The 15,472-nt window shown below is 50.9% G+C and overlaps 1 protein-coding gene and 1 long non-coding RNA gene across 3 annotated transcripts in view; one reads left to right on the forward strand and one right to left on the reverse strand.

Annotated features, from left to right (window-relative positions):
- Kiaa1671 (KIAA1671 ortholog) overlaps positions 1-15,472 on the forward strand; it is a 178,771-nt gene that overhangs the window by 50,901 nt on the left and 112,398 nt on the right. For both annotated transcript variants that reach the window (XM_008849014.3, XM_029554022.1), the window contains 3 exons: positions 36-123; positions 3,061-5,673; positions 13,648-13,779. In XM_008849014.3, coding sequence (XP_008847236.1) covers positions 36-123; positions 3,061-5,673; positions 13,648-13,779 — 2,833 coding nt within the window. The remainder of the gene's footprint in view (positions 1-35; positions 124-3,060; positions 5,674-13,647; positions 13,780-15,472) is intronic.
- On the reverse strand, positions 5,951-7,810 carry LOC115066946. Its single transcript, XR_003846387.1, has 3 exons — positions 7,643-7,810; positions 6,560-6,623; positions 5,951-6,178 (listed from the first exon to the last, which is right to left on the reverse strand). It is a non-coding gene; the product is annotated as an uncharacterized LOC115066946 (long non-coding RNA).

Here is a 15,472-nt window from a genome sequence, read left to right on the forward strand (position 1 = left end):
GGGCTCTCCATGAGTAACTCACTTCCTTGTCCCAGGTTCTCAAGTTCAGCTTCAAGCAGTGAGGCCAGGAACGAGAAATGTGCTGTGCTGGGGGGCAAGCTTCCTGGCGAAAGGAGAGAAAAGGTAAGCAGTGCTGTTTTCCCATCTCATTTAGAAGAGCTGCTAGTCTGCCAGATGCAGGGAAGGAGTGCCAGAAGAGCCAGGAGCACCTGCAGCTGCACTGGTCCTGGGACTGCTGAGGCCCCTCTGTCAGGGTATGCTGGGTACCACCTGCTGGGCCTCAGATGCTCTTCATGAAAGCAGTTGTTGGCCATTTATTTACTTTTTCTGTGCAGAAAGGTGGGGGGCATGGCCTTCTTGTGTGACTTCTTGTGTATTCACACACCCAGCATTTGGGAGACAGAGACAGGTGGAGCTCTGTGAGCTCAAGGCCAGCCTGGTCTATATAGGGAGTTCCAGGACAGCTGGGGCCACTGGGAGACCCTGTCTCAAAACAGTAACAAAACAGCTTAGCAGAAACCCCCTCACACCGCTTCCAGGATTCTTTTCCTCGCCCATTCTGGCTCTCAGCAGCACAAGCAACTCAGGTACTTGGAAAACATCTCTTTGATCGGGTTCCTAAAGAAAACCTTGTAAAATACTGCTCCATTTAGTTGGTTTGTGGTTGAATTCTGCAGTTTTCAATTTCTTAAGACAGCTTTATTGAGGTGCAATTGATACACAGAAAGGACACAGATCTAAAGCCTCCACCTGTGTCCTGTGCCACCGTCATCACACCTGCCCTGCCTCTTTGTGATGCCCTGGGCCTTCCATCCCCAACATAGCCACTGATCTGCTTTCCATCCCTAAAGATGAAAGATTGTGGACTCATCAAGCCTGTTTTAGTTACATATTTTTTTGTTCTGGTCTAACCTCTGTACTCAGAATCACTCTTCTGAGATTGGTGATATTATTGTCCCTTTTTATTGCTGTGTACTAGTCCTTCACCGGGGTGGACCACAATATGTTTGTTTCACACCCTTTTGCTGTCACTGAAGTGGTTTTGTTTGAGGCCATTAGAAATCATGCTGCACCTGGGTGTGGTAGTCACAAGGTCACCCAGCACTCAGGAGGCTGAGGCAGGAGGATCACAAGTTCCAGACCAGTTTGAACTTCATAGTGAGACCCTATCACAAAAAACTAAAAAGGAAATGAAGTGGGTATGAACATTTGTGCATACAGCTGTGCAGGTATACAGAGTCTCTCTTTCTCTCTCTGAGATGGGGTTTGGTTTCATGTAGCATAGGCTAGCCTCAAACTCATTATGTAGCCAAGGGCAACCTTGAAATTCAGATCCTCATGCATCTGCCTCTGAAGTTCTGGGATTACAGGCATGTACCACCACATCTGGTTTGTGCAGTGCTGGAGATGGAACCCAGGTGCATGCTGGGTAAGCACTCCATGAGTTGAGCTGCATCTCCAGTCTAGTTTGCTTTTTCTTCTTGGGTGGTCTGGCTAGACTGTGCAGTAGAGGTGTGTGATGTGTGAGGGGACCTCTGCAGAGTTTGAACAGTAATCCCGGAGCTTGCTTCAAGGCTATTTGTGTCCTTCTCAGAGTCCCCAAGAAAGGGCGCCAGCTTGGAAGGGCAGTTAGGCCACTCTTGGGGTCTCTGGTTGGTCTTGTGTTTCTTGCTGGGTCCCTGCAAGAGATGTTGGAGGAATGTGGAAGCAGGGACTGTTGGAGGAAAGACCTCTCATGACGTGAGGAGGCTGCAGAGGCAGCAATAACAGCAGCAAAGAGGCCTGTAGAGAGCCTAGGGTTGGAATGTAGGTTGTCCTGAAATCTGGGGGTTTCCTGAAGGGGGTTCGATTTCTCTGTAATTTTGCATGCTCAAGAAAGGAAAAATTATTAAACCCTTAAATTACATATTGCTAGATTTCCTCTCTATAAGTAGATTTTTTGGTGATTTTTAAAAAAATATTTTATTTAAAAAATATTTTATTTATTATTTTTATTTTCTGTGTATGCGTGTATTGCCTGCATGTAGGTAAGTGCACCCGTGTCGTGCAATGCCTGCGAGGACAGAAGAAGCCATTGGATTCCCTGGAACTGGAGTTACGGACAGTTGTTAACTGCCATGTGGGTGCTGGGATTTGAACCCGGGTCTTCTGCAAGAACAACCAGTGTTCTTAACCACTGAGCCATGGTGCACGCCTGTTTTATAATCTCAACATTGGGGAGGCAGAGGCTGGAGGACCCTGAGTTCAAGGCAATCCTGGGCTGCTTAGTAAAACCTTGTCTCAAAAAAAATCAGTTTGTTGAATGAGGTCACAGTGTGTCTGCAGCACCGTCTGTAGTCACACCTGTTTTGTTGTCTCTAGAGTATCTGAGACTGCCTGCTTCTCCATGCCCTTGTCCACACTGTTCAGCCTTTAATGTTTAGGGGACTGGAAAGATGGCTCAGTGGGTAAAGTGCTTGCCATTCAGACATGACGACCTGAGTTCGATCCCTCCACCAGGTAAAAAGCTGAGCACAGTGAATTGCACCTCTAACCCCAAGGTGGGGTGGAGACAGGCATAGAACATTGAGGTTCACCAGCTAACCAGCCTAGCTGAGTCAGTGAGCTCCAGCCTCAATAAATACGGTGGAGGGCCATTGAGGAAGACACTTATTGACCTATGGCTTCCGTTATATGCACATACACACGAATACATATATGCCTACACAGAACACATATATACAGATGACACAACACATACAAACCCAAATTTTACAGCGTCTCACTTTTTTTATTTAAAAGGTTTTTTTCATTATTATTAGTGTGTATGTGTATATGATGTACATGTGGCGTGTGTGTGGAGGTTGGAGGACAAGTTTGTGAAGTGGGGTCTCACTTTCTAACTTTATGTGTCTTCCAGAAATTTCACTCAGGTTGTCAGACTTGGCATTGCCAGACAGCAGGCACTTTACCTATGGAGCAATTCCACAGGCCCCTTGCTGTTTTAGTAACAACACAGCCACCTCATCTGCCTGGCCTTTTCTTTGAGTCTTTACTGCTGTCTTCTCTGTTATTTTTCAGCCTAAGGAAAGTAGTGGTTTGGATGGTGGACCTTCCCCAAGAAGTCTCTGGAAACCTGTGGTACCCCAGAAGTCCAGGCAGACTGAGCAGTCCAGGCAGACAGAGCCCAAAGATGCCTCTAATGAGGACCCTGACAGGTATCAAGGTGCTCACACAAGGGGAGACTCAGGCCCTTCAGAAATTACTCCCGAAGATGATGGAAGCTTCCAGAAGGTGTGGGCCACAGTGTTTGAACATCATGTGGAAAGACACACAGTGGCTGACCAGGCAGGCTGTTGTCTCCCAGCCATACCCCCTGGTGATGTGACTGATACCCCACAGCCCAGACCCAGGCCTAAGAAAGACTCCTGGCTAGAGAAGGACCCTGCAGGAGTGACAAACCCCAGGCGAGAAAGCCACAGGTGTTCCAACGATGCTGAACATGGGACCCTTCTGGACGTTGAGCCGAGACAATATCCCACACCTGTCCTTGAGACACACCCCCCAGGGAAGAAGCGCAACAGTTGCTCCTTCCTTAAGCACACAGAGAGTCCTCCCGTGCCTCAGAGGATTGAGCCCAAGTATGACTTTGTGCATGCCGAAGGCAAGTGTGCACACAGTGAAGCCGTGTCCCCTCCAGTAGAGAAGGCTGTGTTGCTGCGTAGCAGGCCCCGACTCTCGCTGCAGGGTTGGCAGCTGTCAGGTCACACAGGGGCCGTCCACAGGGCCAGTTTGATATGGGAAACTCGAGGACGGGAGACCAGTGGGCCAAAACTTGACCTCCAAGAGTCAAGGGATATGTTTGGGGACAGTTGCCCATCCCCCAAATGGACAGGAGGGGCAGTGGCAAGCTGGCAAAGTGCCACTGTGGTCAGCAAAGCCAGTACTCCTGAGAGGGGTCCAGCTTGGGATGGCCCTCCAGACCCTCCATCCAGGGCCAACAGTGAGCCCTGTGACGTGTCAGTGCAGGCAGGGCTGGACACTTTGTCTCTGCAGAAAAGTACCCTGCTCACCAGTAAGAGCAATGCAAGGCTGGTCCAGATGCTCGAGTCTGAAACCAGGATGCGGAGGCCCAGCCCCTCAGAGCCAAGGCTGGACCGGTGGAGGCGGAGGACTTTGCCTCACGATGTGAAGTTTGATGTGTTCAGCGTCCTGACTCCAGAGAGCACTCCCAGAGGACAGCAGAGCCCACCAGATGAATCCACCTCCCCAATTGGTGCCTTAAAGAAGCCTCCACTCTCCCCCCATCAGGCACAGACACAGGAGGTGACCACAGGTGCCTCACAAAGCAGGGCTTTACCAGCAGAGAAGCCAGGGCTGTCCACTGAACCCACGGCGACTTTCTTTGCAGTCACCTATCAGATTCCCGATGTTCAAAAGGCAAAGAGTATTGTTAAGTCAGGGCCTGAAAACTTTCGGGAACCTTCTAGAAAAATTCTTCCACCTCCATTGCCTCATTCGTCAGTGTCTACTTTGACTTCTCCTAGCTGTGACGAGTCTCAGGCCCCTGCCAGCATTAAGAATCTGTTTGAGGGGAGGGAATGTGAAGAGGCAAGGAATAGTTTGAAGCATCCAAAGGTCATAGACCGGCCATCACCTGTTGGAGACATGGTTCTGGATTTTTCCAGGGACAGAATTGTCAATACTTTGCAGATTCACCGGGAATCAAAGGATCAGGCTGAGAAGGACAGCATGAGTGAGATGTCCCCAGGCAGCAGGGATGCCCTGGAAACTGCCCCGATCCTGAGGACCCGGTCCAAAGCCAGCACTATAATCAGGAGGAGGACTGAAGTGATCAGTGGGACATTCTCAGGGAAGATGAGAGATGGCTCCAGGTCCAACATCCTTGACATCGATGCTCTGATGGCCCAGTACAAGGAGCAGTTACCTAGAGACCTCAGCAAGGTCCAGGAGTGGAAGAACAGTTCCCCTGCAGAGCCTAGCAGTTCCTCTCAGGAGAAACCTGGAAAGCCTGGTGAGGCAGAGTGGGGATGGAGAGACCCAAAGGAGGGTCCCCAGGCAGAGAATCTCTGGAAGTCAGTGGGGGCATCTGAGAAAACACACCGATCCACCCCCGGGTCCAGCAAGCAGCTGGCAGAGCCTCCCAGGGCATCTGTGACCACCAAGTCTGGCTTGCCACTGTGGGCACCACCACCTTTGGTGCCTGTTGAAAACCATCCTGCACCCTCTCCTGCCCCTGCTGGTCCCAGGAAAAATTCCCCAGGAATCTATGAGCATGAAAACAATGCCTTTGTCAGTGAGTACCCGGGGGCAAATGTTCGGCATGGCCCAGCCAGATCTCAAGACCCAGGCAATAGTATCAGAATGTCCGTCAGGTCATCTCCCTCTGACCAGAAGAAAGACACCCCAAGGAGATCCACTGGGTGGAGAGTGGAGGGCAGTGGCGCCCAGTGGGGTGACCCCCCAGGTGACTGTGCATGGTCACCACTGACTATCAAGAGAACCTGCTCAGACAAGGGCCCACCGGCCAGGGTCCAGGAGGGTCTGTCTGCCATGCAGGACGCCAGGAAGCGACGGCAAGAGCAGCCCAGAGAGAGGCTGCGCCTCCCCACTGACCCCAAGGCCACAGTGGGGTCCTGCTGGAGGGAGCTGAGGATGCCAGATGGTCCTAAGGTGGGTGGACAGGCTTTTAATTTTATCAAACATTGTTTAAGCATTTTATCAGGGGCTCAGATTGAGGCCTTATGTGGGCCATGTGGGGGCATGAATGGAGGCAGGGTGGGGTGCCACTCTAGGGAGTGGTAGAGACTGCAGGACCAGCACTCATGCCCTCCCCTCCCCTCTGCTCCCCTCCCCTCCCTCCCCTTTCTTTGTGTCTTTTGCTGCACTGTGTACTAGACTTGTATTCTGCAAGCTGAGCCCCACCCTGTAGCCATTTCTTCATCCCTGACAACAGTAGGGTGACTTATTAGAAAACGTGGATCAATCCAAGCTGTGCTAACCAACTTTCTACAGTTGGCCATGCATTGAGGGTTCAAACCTGTGGCCTGGGATGGAGATGAGGATAGGTGTCATGCGACAGCATCTCGGAGCACCTGCAGTATACCAACAACATACATGCTGGCTTCTCTGTCTCACCAGGACCCAACAGCAGGCACCTCAGTGGGAGCTTCACGATCTGTGGCGTGAGTGAGTGAGAGATATGACATGAAACTAGTGAGTCTTACAAAAGAGGGGTCACCCAGGCTCGGGCTCCCCCAGAAGCAGACCCTGCCTTAGGTCTCTTAGAAGGTGACTGACCCCAGGAGGGACTGGCTCCACTGGGGAGGTTGGCAGCAGATTTGGTACCATGTGGGAACCGAGACTCAGTGCCCTAGGAGCCTCTGGAATCCTATTAACATATTGAGCTGTCAAGGGACAGGCGGTTAGGAGTGTCCCCTCCTGTCCTTCTGTCCTTGCCCGAGGCTGTTTCTGGGGCTTTGCAATGAGACTCCTCCATTCTAACCAGTAACATGAGTGGTGGAAAGACCACGCATAGAACAGCTTTGCACCCACTCACCTATTCGAGTGTCCAGAGTGTCAGGCAGGGAGTCGACATGGTCTGTTGTGTTGTGATTGCCTTTCTGTACAGATAGGGAAACACAAAACAGCAGTAGTTACAAACAAGGCTCAGAGAGATTAAGCAACCTGTTCCAGGTCACACAGCAAGGGTAGTGCTTGACCCACTTCTGCCCATTAGGTTATGGCCACTTTCTAAGAGGCCAGTGTGGTGGAAATGTGGAGAAAATGTGAAGCCCAGTGCAGTCCTTTGGGGATCTTTGGACCTGGGCAGGGAGCTGGGACAATGGACCCAAGGCCAGCAATGATATAGTACTGAATGAGGTCTGGAGGAGGTGCTAGCTCTATCCAGCCAAACCCCAAGGGACTAGACTCTGGCTGGGTAGAGGTTGGAAGGGGGGAGGGCATGCTAGGAGGGACAAGTAGAGGCAGGGCAAGCCCCACTTAGCACCTGCCAAGTGACAGAGCAGATACAGTATGAGCCAAGCCTGCATACTGTCTCAGAGTGTTCTCTGCTATAACAGAGCACCCAAGGCTGGAATATTTATAAAGAATAAAGACTTAATTCCCACAGTTCTGGATGCTGTGAACCCCCCTCCCCTTTTTGAGACAGGGTCTCCCTATAGAGCCATTTGATATGCAACTCACTATGTAGACCAGGCTGGCCTCCATCTCATAGAGATCTGCCTCCAGAGTGATGGGACTAAAGGCCTGCACCACTACACCCCGCTCCCTCCCCGCTTTAAAAAGTTATTTACTTTAAGTTTATGTGTATGTGTATATGTGCCTGAGTGTATGTATGTGTACCACATGTGTGTAGGCAGTTGTTAGCTGCTATGTGGGTGCTGGGAACTGAACCCAGGTCCTCTGGAAGAGCAGCCAGTGCTCTTAACTGCTGAGCCATCTCTGCAGCTCAAGTCCCTTCTTTTAGCCCATCTACCCATGACCAATCCCCTCCTAGAGGTCCTTTCCCCTGCTGTCCTACAGATTTGGTCTCCCCCACAGGACACGGGGGTGACTTCATATCAGAGTACAGCCAAGGGTCCAAGCACATGTTTTCTCTACCTTGAACCTGTTTCCTCACCTGTGAGAGACCAGGGGTCCAGTCGGCAAAAGGGCTGTGAGGGCAGTCACAGGAAGTCACAGCCTAAAGACTTTCCTTAGAGCAGAACAGGGGGCAATTGGGGTTTGGATCTGTGTCTCTCCTGGTGGCTCAGGCCTGCAAGGTGCTGGAAGTGCCTGTCCTTCTTCACCTTCAGTTTCCCCATCAGGATTGACTAGTTCCCTGTCTTGAAGGCCCACCGTAGGTGGAAATGGGATGAATTGCTCCCTGGGCTACAACCCAAGGTGGGGCTCCCACCCAGGCTCCTGGGCTGTTATTATAGGAACAGCAGGAGAGGGAAGAGGCTGTGGAATGTGACACTTCATCTGCTCACCAGCACCTGGCTCCAGTTCCATTGACAAGCAGAGAGCTGGAGCTGTGGAGGGGTCCTGGATGCCTGCCCAGAGGGCAGGCCTGGGAGTGTCCGCTGTCAGGGATCTGTTTGCTCATCTGGCATGGGAAGCCACAGACAGACCAGCTTCCTGTTTCTCTCCTCTCTCCCATCTGAAGGTCTTTTCTTCTTGACTTTTTGTTTTTGAGATAGGGTCTCATGTAGTCCAGACTAGCTTTGAACTTACTATGCAGCTGAGACTGGCCTTGAAGTCTTAATCCTTCTGCCTTTAGCTTCTAAATACTGGGATTCCTTGTGTGGCACTTGGTTCTTGATCTTAAACAAGCAAACAAAAACAAAAGGAATATAGATGTTCAAAATGTTGGTTATCAAAAATTCCAACCTTACAGAGGGAGAGAAAAAGGTGTCTGCCGATGGACCTGTTGCAGATTGCGATACCCTTGGGGATTTTGCTGTATTCCTTCAGTGCTTAGAGATCTTCATCCAGTGCACCCCCCCACACGCATACTACAAAGCTCTCTCTCTCTCTCTCTCTCTCTCTCTCTCTCTCTCTCTCCCCCCCCCCCACACACCAAAACTCTCTCTCTCTCTCTCTCTCTCTCTCTCTCTCTCTCATACACACACACACACACACACACACACACACACACACACACACACACACAGAGCATATTTCTCTTATGAGTGCTTGGGTAGAATCGGATCTATTTCAGGAACATGGGGTGCAGAAAGGGATGTGGAAAGCCAGTGTCCCTGATCACAGAGTGGTGTGCTGACAGGCTTGGTGGTGCAGGCCTATCAGCTCAGCTACTCAGGAAGCTGAAGTAGGAGGATCGGGAGAATTCAAGGCCAGTCTGGCAATTGAGTGAGCTCCTATCTGAAAAGGAAAACCGAAAAGAGGGCTGGGGATGGAGCCTGGGTCCAGTGCTTGCCTAGCACATACCTGAGGCCCTGACACTAACCCTGTAAAAATTTGTAAAGTTGGGGAGACCTCTCCAGGTCTGTCAGCAGTTCTCAGCTGTAAGCCATTGTCCCCCTAGAACACCCTGGCCATGTCTGGGGACTTCTTTCCTTACTGCTGGGGATCAAACCCAGGACCTTACACATGCTAGGCAGGTGAGCCTACTTCCCCTGTCTGGAGACATTTCTGTTGTCACACTGGGGCAGAGGTTACCACTGACATCTGTGGAGAAGCCAGGGTAGTACTTCATCGTCCTTCAGCGCACAGGACAACCATGTTCACGGTAAGCCAGGCCCCATCCCCAGTTTAGGCCCTGAGACACCTCTCCAGAGCCAGGCAGAGACCCTGGGAGGGTGGTCCATCTGAAACACTGCAGTGTTCTCCAGAAAGTCTCACGCTTTTGGGGGAGGGTTAGTAAGGATATTTGAATAGGCTTAGGCACAAGGCAGAAGAGAAGGAGGCACTCAGAGGACAATAGACACACAGAAACCAAGAGTTGCAGAGGAACACAGCCCCAAGAGTGGGCACGGGCTCTGCCACGCTGAGTCACCTCGCACATTTTTCAGTGAAGCATAATCACACATAGAGAAGTTTATTATTTTTATTTTGTATGTACAAGTGTATTGCCTGCATGTGTGTAAGTGCACCTGTGTCATGCAATGCCCATGAAGGTCAGAAAAAAGCGATGGATCCCCTGGAACTGGAGTTACGGTTAACTGGTTGTTAGCTGCCATGTGGGTGCTGGGAACTGAACCTGGGTCCTCTGCAAGAGCAGCCAGTGCTCTTAACTGCGGAGTCATCTCTCCAGGCCCCAAAGTCACTCTTTATAGTGACTGCAAAGTACTTTGTTATGTGACAGGGTCTGAACTTTTCCAGACCCTTGGTGGTTGTGTAGGCCCCTTTGAACTATTCCGTTAGGGACAGAAATGCAGTTCGTGCCCACCTGTACCTCTCGGTGGAGGGCGCTTCATGTACAGTCTGTCCCACGGATGGACGCCACAACAGAGTGAGGTTATAAGTACAGTAACTCTCTTCCCTACCTCCTTCCTGCCTTCCCTCACTCCATACCTCTACCATGTGGTATTGGAGGTTGAATACCAGCCTCATGAATGCCAGGCAAGCACTCAACCATTGAGCTACAACCCCAGTTCTTCTTATACTTTTTTTGACACAGGATCTGATGATGTTGCTTAGGCTGGCCTTAAACTCACTCTTTAGCCCAAGCAGGCTTGAAGTTGGAATCCTCCCCTCCCCACCAGCAGCTGGGATTTCTGGCCTACACCTCCAGGCCCAGTTCTCATTCTTTTTTACTTGACAAACATTTACTGAAACTCTGTCCCAGGCCAGATTATAGTGTTTCATTTACTTGAATGATTTATTGTAATTTCACAAGTGAGAATATTTTCACGATGACTGTAAAAATCCTTACAAGCAGCAGAATTCCCGATGTATCCCTCTCCCTAATACCACTTCCTCCCCACCTAGGAATGATTTTTATTCCTTTTGGCCCAAATTCTTTTGAAATTGCTTTCAGAAATCACTGCAAGGATGAAGCCTAGTCTTATTTTTGCCTCTCCTTCCTGTACAGACGGCCTTCTGGTCCTTAGTCGCAGGTGGGCACAACACAGGGAGTCCAACATGGCAGTGGGACCGGGTCTCACCCCAAGCCAAGGAGGATGAAATCTTTGGGGTGGAACTTGACCCGCATAACTTGGGAGCTCCCCAGGGGATTCCTGGGTTGAGGCTCTTTGCTTACCCCACAGATTCTCCATCTGCTTTTAAAATCGTGTGATATGGGTCAGTGAGATGGCTCAACAGGTAACAGTGCCTGCTGCGGAAGCCTGATAACCCAGGTTTGATCCCTGGAACCCATGGTGGAAAGAACGGACTGCACAGAGCTGTGCTCCGACTTTCCTATGCAGGTGCACATGCACACATGTACACACACACACACACACACACACACAAGCATGAAAGAGGCTGCTGAGATGGCTCAGCAGGTAAAGTGCTTGTCGCATAAGCCTGATGACCTGAGTTTGATCCTCAGACTCCATGTGAGGTGGAAGGAGAGAACCAACTCCACAAAGTTGTCCTCTGACCTCCACGTGCTGCTGTGCACATGCCCCATACTCACATAGAACACACATAATAAATACATTTGAAAATCACAGTGGGTTTGGCCCACTCTGCTGACACTCTGCTGTTTATAAAATACATTCGGTATATGCTCTGACAAGGTGTGGTGGCACGTATACCTATGATCCCAGCATTTAGGAGGCAGAGGCAGGAAGATCAGGAGTTCAAGGTCATTCTTGGTTACATAGTGAGTTCCAGGCCAATCTGGGCTATATGAGACCCTGTCTTAAAGATGACTGGGTAGATAAAATGTGGTACAGCCCTACAGTGAAATATTATTCAGGTATAAAAAGGAATATTTTAACCAAGTGCAGTGATGTATGGCTGTAATACCATCATTCTGGAGGCTGAGGCAGGAGGACGGTCAGAGAGGAGAGAGGAACCTAGATTTAAACCCACCCACCATCCCAGGCAGTGCGACAGGCTCTATTCCTGTATGGTTGGTTGTTTAAATTAGCTAGTATGAAATATGATTCAAATCTGAATCCTCTGTTGTCCTGGCCACATTTGAGCCCAGAGATTACATGACTGAATTGGACTTGCAGAACATTCCAGTGGGCAGCACTAAGGTGACCTCAGGCCAGTGAGTGAGTAAGGTCACACGGAGCCTGGCAAGTCCTGGGGACGAAGGAGAAGAGGATGATGGGAGATGAGGGAACAGATCAACACATTCATAGGAACGGTGTAGTCGCCATCTCTGTCAGTTCTAGGATGCCCACCCCTGTCACTGCCAGGAAGTCCTGAGCCCATTAAGGTATACTGTCTTCACCCTCCCGTCCTTGGCGCATCCCACTTTCTGCCTCTCTGGAGCCACCTGCTCTGGGAGGGCCCAGATAAATGGAATCTCAGGGTGTGTATGGCCCTTTGCTCTGCATTCTTTTCCTTAGCTGGATGTTCTCAGTGCTCTCCTACAGTACAGCATTTTTCAGAACTTATTTTTCATTTCTTTGTTTTGGAGACAGGGTCTCATATAACCCAGGCTGGCTGCATGTCTCATATGGCATGGTTTTGCTGTTCAGTTCTCTAATGGTTCATTCTCCCCTGTGCTTACTTTGCTGTGGACATAATTCTTTTGTGTAATGCCTGTTGGGACCCTGCCTCCATTTTCCACTGCGTTTTTTACACTGTTGAATTGTCCGTGCTCTTTATATATTCTGAATACAAGACGATTTGCAGAAGTTTTCTCACTTTCCCTGGGTGACTTTTTTGTTCTCACTCATGTCCTCTAAGGTACACAGGCTTCCAAGTTCAACAGTCTATTTCTCTTTTGTTACATACGCATTTTGTGTTCCGTTTCAGAATGTGTTGCCTCATTGTGAGGATTGGAACCTGGAGTTTCCTGGTCTCAGCTTCTCTGTTAAGATCTTGGCTGTATTTTGAGTAGATTTTGGAATGGGGGTGATGTTGCTGTGTGAACTGAAGAGAGAGCAGAGTCTCAGTTGTGTTGTTGGTAGCGGGAAGGAGAGAGAGGAGGTGCCTCAAGGGCCTTGGGCTGCCTGGCTGGGAGATGAGCAAAAGAGAGCAGACACTTCGGGAGAAGGGATGGCAAGGCTGTGGCCGTGGGTCTGAGATGAGTGGGCTACCCAGTGGTGAGGGACAGACAGAGCTACAGGCCTGGGTCCCAGCACCAGCAGGCAGAGCTGGGATGCAGGTAGGATTTATTTCTCACCACCAGGGCATGAAAGAAAGCTGAGCAGAAAGGCCATAGTGGCAGAAGGGAAGGCCCAGTAGTGGACCAGGATGTTCAAGGATGTGGTAAAAAGTGGCAGAAGAGCGGGAGGCAAGCCAGAGGGTCACCCAGGTCTAGAGAAGAGGCCTCAGGGAGAGATGTCAGGAGCCAGCCTCACTTCCTGATGCTGTGCGTCCTTAGCCAGGTTGCCTCCTGGCTCTGGGCCCTCCTGGCATCTCCTGCTTAGAGTATAAAGCATGTAAAATGCGCGTTTGGAGTCCTGGGTTTGCTAGCCTGTACTGGGTTCCCCAGTAGGGAGAAACAGCAGGATTTGTACTATGTGCCTAGGGGCTGGGTCCCCTGGGTCCCCCTCCCTCTTCGGGAAATTTCTATGGGTATATATGCATATGGATTTGAATGTAAGGAAAGATGTTCAGAACAGGATCCCAGGATCACCGTTGGCAATTACGTGGCTGTCAAGGATTTATGGAGGGTCCCTATGCACTAGCCTGGTGAGCTCAGCCCTGTACCCAGGACTCAGGCATGTCTGTCCCCCTGTGGTGAGACTGTGTCATACAGGTTTTGTGAATGGTTCCTTACTTGGTCTTTCCATTTCCCCCTTGAAACTGTTACTACTCCTTCCCACATGGTTGAGGCTCAGAGAGGTTACGGATTTGCCCAAGGTCACGCAACTATGAACGGGCTGAAGCTAGGTCACTTGAACCCAGGTCCTGCTGCCCTCTTGTTACCTATGACATGAAGATGGAGGGGCGGTTCTGGTGGTTTTGTTCTTGCCAAGAATGGCCTGTCTTGGTGTGACACACTTTTCAATCAGAAGTTCCCCACTAACATCTTTTCTTGTGCCTCAGGTGCCACTACAGAGCCTGGAGCGGGGCGATGGCCTGCAGGGTGAGGGGCAGCTTGTCCAACAGGTGTGCCCTGTGGTCCCTGCCCCCCCGAGTCACAGCTTTTGTAAGGACAAGAAGAGCGGGCTTTCTGTGGTGAGTGACACCAGCTTGGCAGGTGGTGGTGGCATGTGTGTCTGCTGTCCGGGGTCTGAGGGGTGGAAGGCAAATGGAGGCCATCTGGGAACCAGGCTCTTCCCTGCTTTGTGAGCATTTGGTTTCCGTGTTCTTCAGTTTTCTCTTTAGCTCTGATTCAGAGGTGGAGTTGGATTGTGTTGGGGGCCGGCCTGGAAGAACAGCAGACCCTGTAAGGGACACTGGGGGGCTGTAGAAACCTGCTACAGGGCCCGAGGCCTGGCTCAGCCCTAGATCCCCATATATGTGTGTGGCCTGGGGCAGGCCTGTGATCTTGTCCCTACATGGGGGCAGTTGAGAGTCCCTACAACAGAATATGGGCTCCTATAGTAATGCAGGAGGCTCTCTGTGGGGTCCCAAGCACCCAGCAGATAAGTCATGGTCTGCCACCTCCACACCCAATTGCGTTGGCTGTGTCTCTGTGGGCCTGCCCACCTGTCTCAGCTGCATGTGGCTTAGGAAGGCCTTGGGTGCCAGGTGAGGTCAGACAGACACAGCCTCCGCTGCTTACATTTCTGGGTCTGCAATTTCTGCAGGCCTGTTGGGTTCTCTGCTCACTTTGGAAGACTCTTGTAGGTCCAGATCCCGTGTGGGGACAGCCTAGATGGTGACTGCTGGACAGGGTGGCGTGGCTGCTGTTCCAGTCCTCCTTGTTGCTGGATTGACACCTGGGCTTGGTCTCATGTATTGGAGACACATGTTCTGCATGGGAAGGTCTACCAACAGGCCTCCCATGTCTGTATACCAGGCAAAAGATCACTTCTTTTGAGCCTCAGTTTCCTTGGTTGTAAAGTGGGGGGCGGGGGGATTGCTACTGGCAGTATTTCCTCTCATAGGGAGAGAGGTGACAGGGACTTGGGGGGACTCCACCTCAGAACTGATGGGGTGTCTGAGCAGCTCTGGAGGTTTCCGTAGCATCTAGGCCCCAGGGGCCACCTGCACACATTGGAAACATGGCTTTTTCTCAGTGTTCCCTTCCTCAGAGTTCTTCCTCACCCTTGTCCCTCTCAGGTCGCACCACCTCCCCTGATCTGAACAGACTTGAACTTCTGTGTGCCCACGAAGGCAAAGGTTATGGGGAGAAAAGGTTTTTAAAACCTGTCTTTTTGTAGTCCCTGGCTTGCAGGAGGTCTCCCTGGCCGCTGACTCCTCCTCTTCCCTTTGTGTCATTGAGGAGCCTTGTCGTTGGAGTCCTGGGTGACCTGCTTTGGCTCCTCCATCTGGCCTGTGGCCTGGGTCCCCCACCTGCAGCCTCCTAAGGGTGGTTGGTAGGGAGGTCTCCAGCCCTGTTCCTGGTGCTTCCACAGCCTATGGCCTGGGGTTCTAGACTTCCCAGACACAGAAAGGTTCAGATTCCAGCTCTGTCACTGTGTGACCTTGTGCACAGGACTTAATAGATCTCTGGGGAACTCAGTTTCTTCCTCTGTAAGATGAAGTTGGCCCTGTCCCAGGGCAGATAGTGAATCTTCATTAGTACCTGGGCTGTGAAGGTTCCTCCTCCTCCTCCTCCCCCTCCTCCTCCTCCCCACTTTGTCTTTTTAAGATAGGGTGCCACTGTTTAGACCTTTCTAGTCTTGAACTCCCATTCCTCCCTCCTCAGCCTCCCAAGTACTGGAACTACAGGTATGTACCACCATGACCAGCTGTAGGATTC

The sequence above is a fragment of the Nannospalax galili genome, unplaced genomic scaffold (assembly GCF_000622305.1).
Source record: "Nannospalax galili isolate Female #2095 unplaced genomic scaffold, S.galili_v1.0 scaffold103, whole genome shotgun sequence".
Classification (NCBI taxonomy): domain Eukaryota; kingdom Metazoa; phylum Chordata; class Mammalia; order Rodentia; family Spalacidae; genus Nannospalax; species Nannospalax galili.